This window comes from Oncorhynchus nerka, linkage group LG15 (genome assembly GCF_034236695.1).
Source record: "Oncorhynchus nerka isolate Pitt River linkage group LG15, Oner_Uvic_2.0, whole genome shotgun sequence".
In the NCBI taxonomy this organism is placed as follows: Eukaryota; Metazoa; Chordata; class Actinopteri; order Salmoniformes; family Salmonidae; genus Oncorhynchus; species Oncorhynchus nerka.
Window position 1 is genome coordinate 27,324,144 of NC_088410.1, and position 3,993 is coordinate 27,328,136.

At 41.1% G+C, this 3,993-nt stretch overlaps 1 protein-coding gene across 2 annotated transcripts; it reads left to right on the plus strand.

Moving 5' to 3' along the window:
• serhl (serine hydrolase like) lies at window positions 1–3,993 on the plus strand. 2 transcript variants are annotated; one of them, XM_029680236.2, is made up of 12 exons: window positions 1–227; window positions 410–553; window positions 750–863; window positions 1,300–1,341; window positions 1,449–1,468; window positions 1,598–1,672; window positions 1,771–1,880; window positions 2,005–2,084; window positions 2,228–2,262; window positions 2,369–2,445; window positions 2,600–2,687; window positions 3,035–3,993. In XM_029680236.2, the coding sequence occupies exons 1-12, from the start codon at window positions 170–172 to the stop codon at window positions 3,173–3,175; spliced, it is 984 nt and encodes a 327-aa protein (XP_029536096.1). In that variant the 5' UTR covers window positions 1–169; the 3' UTR covers window positions 3,176–3,993. The 2 variants fall into 2 exon arrangements, with proteins under 2 accessions (XP_029536096.1, XP_064857517.1); XM_065001445.1 differs by having other exon boundaries at window positions 1,774–1,880.

The window sequence follows — 3,993 nt, forward strand, 5'->3', positions numbered from 1 at the left end:
TCACTTCACCCGGAAGTAATGGAGAAGCGTTTCGTAGGTTACATAAGCGTGAATAGTTGTTGTTATTTCATAACGTTTTATTATATATATATTTAATATATCCATGCTGTGGACGTATAGTGCTTATGTTTAGTTAACAACCTGACGTTGAAGTTGGTCTTTCAGAATAATGCAAACTTTGAAAGGAGTCAGACACTTGATGACATCAGCTACCATGAAACAAGCAGGTAAGAATGAATCCTTTCTTGATCGTCAGAACTTATGGGAGCTGTCTTGACATGAACTTAGTGAAGTCATTAGTGTGTTGTTTGTTTGTTGAGTTTCTTATAACACTTCCTCAAGCACTATTACTGATTGTTGTGGCATGTTAAATGCTTAGTTATGCGTCTTAACAGTAATTGCCCTTCAGTGACAGAGTTCAATATGCCAGTGCCGTGGGGAGAGATAAGGGGCAAGGTCTGGGGTCCTGACCATGGTCGACCAATACTCTGCCTGCACGGCTGGGCAGACAACTGTGGCACTTTCAACACTCTCATTCCACTGCTGCCAAAAGGTGTGTAGGCTGCCTGCCCGCTAGATCAGCACAGAGAATTATACAATAGATTCATGAGAACTTGTCATTGGAATTGGAAGGACATTCAGTTGCATAGTTGTTCAGTACAGAGGGAGTCAGTCTCTTACAGTCTCTCTCTCTCTCTCTCTCTCTCTCTCTCTCTCTCTCTCTCTCTCATATTCATATATACATACAGAGTGGAAGTGTGTAGCTGTGGATATGGCTGGCCATGGCCTTTCCTCCCATAGACCTCCTGGAGTCTTCTACAGCTTTCCTGCTTATGTGGCTGACATACGGCGAGTCATTGGAGGTATTAATAATTATTCAAATGAATTTAGTGGATGCATATATTTGTCCTATTTCACACAGGCACAAGTGTGTTTTAATACAAATGTGTGAATTGAAAATGTGTGTTTTGCATATCCCACTCTCTCTGAGACACCCTCTGAGAATGGGGTCATGGCTGCCTGGAGGCGACCCTGTAGCAATTAGGGTTAAGTGCCGACCTTTCGGTTACTGGCCCACTGCTCAAGCCGCTAGGCTACCTGCTGGTTTGAGCTTATTCAGACCAATGTGACCTTTGCTCCAGTAAGAGCTGAAAAGCAATGATTGAAAGTAAAGTGAAGTTAGACACAGCTATATGAGGTTTCCTCATTCTTTCTCTCCTAGGTAGGTGTAATTTTAAAGTACAAAGCTACATTTAGCAGATTATCTCTCTCTATCTAATCCATTGAAATGGTTTGCAGCTCTCCATTGGAAGAGATTCTCTATTATCGGACACAGCATGGGTGAGTGACTGTTAATCTTCATCTCTCTTCCACTCATTGTGTTCTGATCAGACATGGTTGTTTTCCTTTCTGTACAGACATCTGATCATGTGCTCTCCATTGTACAGGTGGCAATGTAGCTGGAATGGTAAGCATCTTAAAAAAATAAGCATGTTAATGCTGTTTCATATCTGTGTGTCTCTTCGCAATGAACAATATCCAGAGACAGTACCTGTGTATGGTGTGTGTGTAACCATGTCCTGTTGTCTTTGTCCAGTTCAGTGCATTGTATCCAGAGATGGTGGATTCAGTGGTTCTCCTGGACTCCTATGGATTCTTACCCACAGACGCAGTACTGAAATACTCAACTCTTTTATAATTTGCTCCTTGGAACTGTTCAGGACATCCACATTTTATAATGTCTCTCTACCATTGTGTCTCTTACCCTAGAAGGAATTGCATACGGTGATAAGACAAGGATTTGAAGGAATGCTTGAGTTTGAGAAGAAGAAAGATGAGAAGAAAGAGAAGGTTTACACCTATGAGAACGCATTGATGAGGTAAGACCACACTTCCTTGTTTTACAATGACACTTCTGTTATGTTGGGCTGTCTGGCCATAATGTCTCTGCTCTGATAATCATAGTCATTGCGTCACTCCTATGATGTTGTTAATTACTTCCAGGCTTTTGGCAGCAAACCCCTCTCTCTCGGAGCAGTCAGCCCACATTCTTCTAGAACGAGGACTCGCTCAGGTTGAAGGAGGTAAAATGATCATTCTCTCCCCCTCTCCCTATCTCACGTGGTCTTTTTTCTCTTTTCACTTTGTTTCTCCTTCTTGTCATCTTTCATACTCATATCATTGTAATATAATAGTAATACTAACACTTTCTATTTTTATCTCATAGGGGTGGTGTTCACCCGAGACATTAGAATCAATCTGGTAAGACTAATCTTTTTGTGTTTTAATAGTCCTCATAAAAAATATTTACTTAAGTTGATTTGTATATTTGATCTGTTTCTAGGAATGCTAATGTGTTCTGTTTCAGAAAAACGTTGTGCGTGTCAGTCTGGAGCAGAGTCTGGAGTTGCAGTCCAGGATACAGGCCAGAGTTCTAGTAGTGCTGTAGGACACTCTCCCATCATTACACTATTTCACAATTATTACAGGATTATTACACCGTTTCTATTGTAAACTACACTTTACCACACCATCAATCACTATTTTTTTTTTTTACTGCTAATATGTTTTACTTGAAGAACTCTAATTCTCCTGATAGGGCGGAGGAGGGGTTTGAGAAGATGTTTTCTGAACCACAACAGAAGACATTTACCTCAACGCTACTTCTAGGGTATAAAGACCAAAGCGTGAGTATACTTATGTATACACCTATTTACAAAGAAACAATGTCCTACTCACATTCTAATGTCACTTTTATGGTTGCGACTGAAACATTTTAGCGTAATATTTGTATGTTGTTACTACAGTCATATTGTGCGCTGCTCCTTGCAGCTACAGTACTGTATAGATAACAGTGGTAAAAGCTCAGCATCACAGAGAGGCAGTAAGAAAAGTTTTCGCTGCAAACACTGGCCTACATACTGGCAGTCAGATTGGTCAAATGCAGGGTTTTTGGGAAAGAATAGTTTATATGTATTTGTTTTCAATCTCTCTCTCCCCCCTCTGTCTGTCTGTCTGTCTCTCTCTCTCTCAGGGCATGGTGGTTAACGTACCTGGTGATCATCATGTCCACCTGAACACCCCTGAGACTGTGGCTCAACTCATCACTGACTTCCTCCAGAAAGAAGCTCCTTCACACAGCACTGCAGAGGATACACAGGCAGCCAAGTTATAATCCCCCGCCCCTCCCCCACTGTGTTAGTTAGTGTTTACAACTCTCAGATACATGCAGTCTGCCTGTAGCCTTCCGGGTGCCATCCATCCATTCATAACATGAGCAGTATTAAAGGTAGACTCAGCGACATGGCGTAGATGCAGAAAGTAAATAGCATAGTGGGTACATTTCCGCAACAATTCCTGGTGAACCCGTGAGCTGGACTGTGTGAGAGCGAAGTCTTGTATCTCACTCATCTCAATATCTGCGGTGCTGCCCGTGGCAACGTCATTCTGCTGAATCTACCCATAATATGAGACTGGATCAGTTTACAAACCTGTAGACACAGAATAAATTGCTACTACTAAACAGACTTTAAAGACTTTGAGACCATAATATTTATTATATTGTGCTGTATCTAAAACACACCAATACTTTTTTAACGGCAGTCTGTCGAGCTAGAATACTTGATGTTTACCAGTTGCTGTATGTCATGTCTTTTTAGAACTGGTCTGTTTTCTCCCAACTGATGACCCGGTGATGCCTTACAGTGCCTTGTTACTGGTCAGAACCTATTGAAATGCATTCATATTTTAATAAATCACACATTTTTATTTAAAAAAATAATTGTATAGGATTCGGCTTCACACCAATCAGATGCAGACCTACATTTCCACTTCCTGGATGTGGCCCAATGAGAAGTGGATTAGAGGTTGATCTATTAAGCTTATCTTTCCTTCATATGGACCTAGAGCTGAGTAACAATCATTCAACTAATTGGACAAAGGCTTCTTCCTGGTACAGTTTGACAATAAATAGGTCATCCTTCCTGCTCTTCA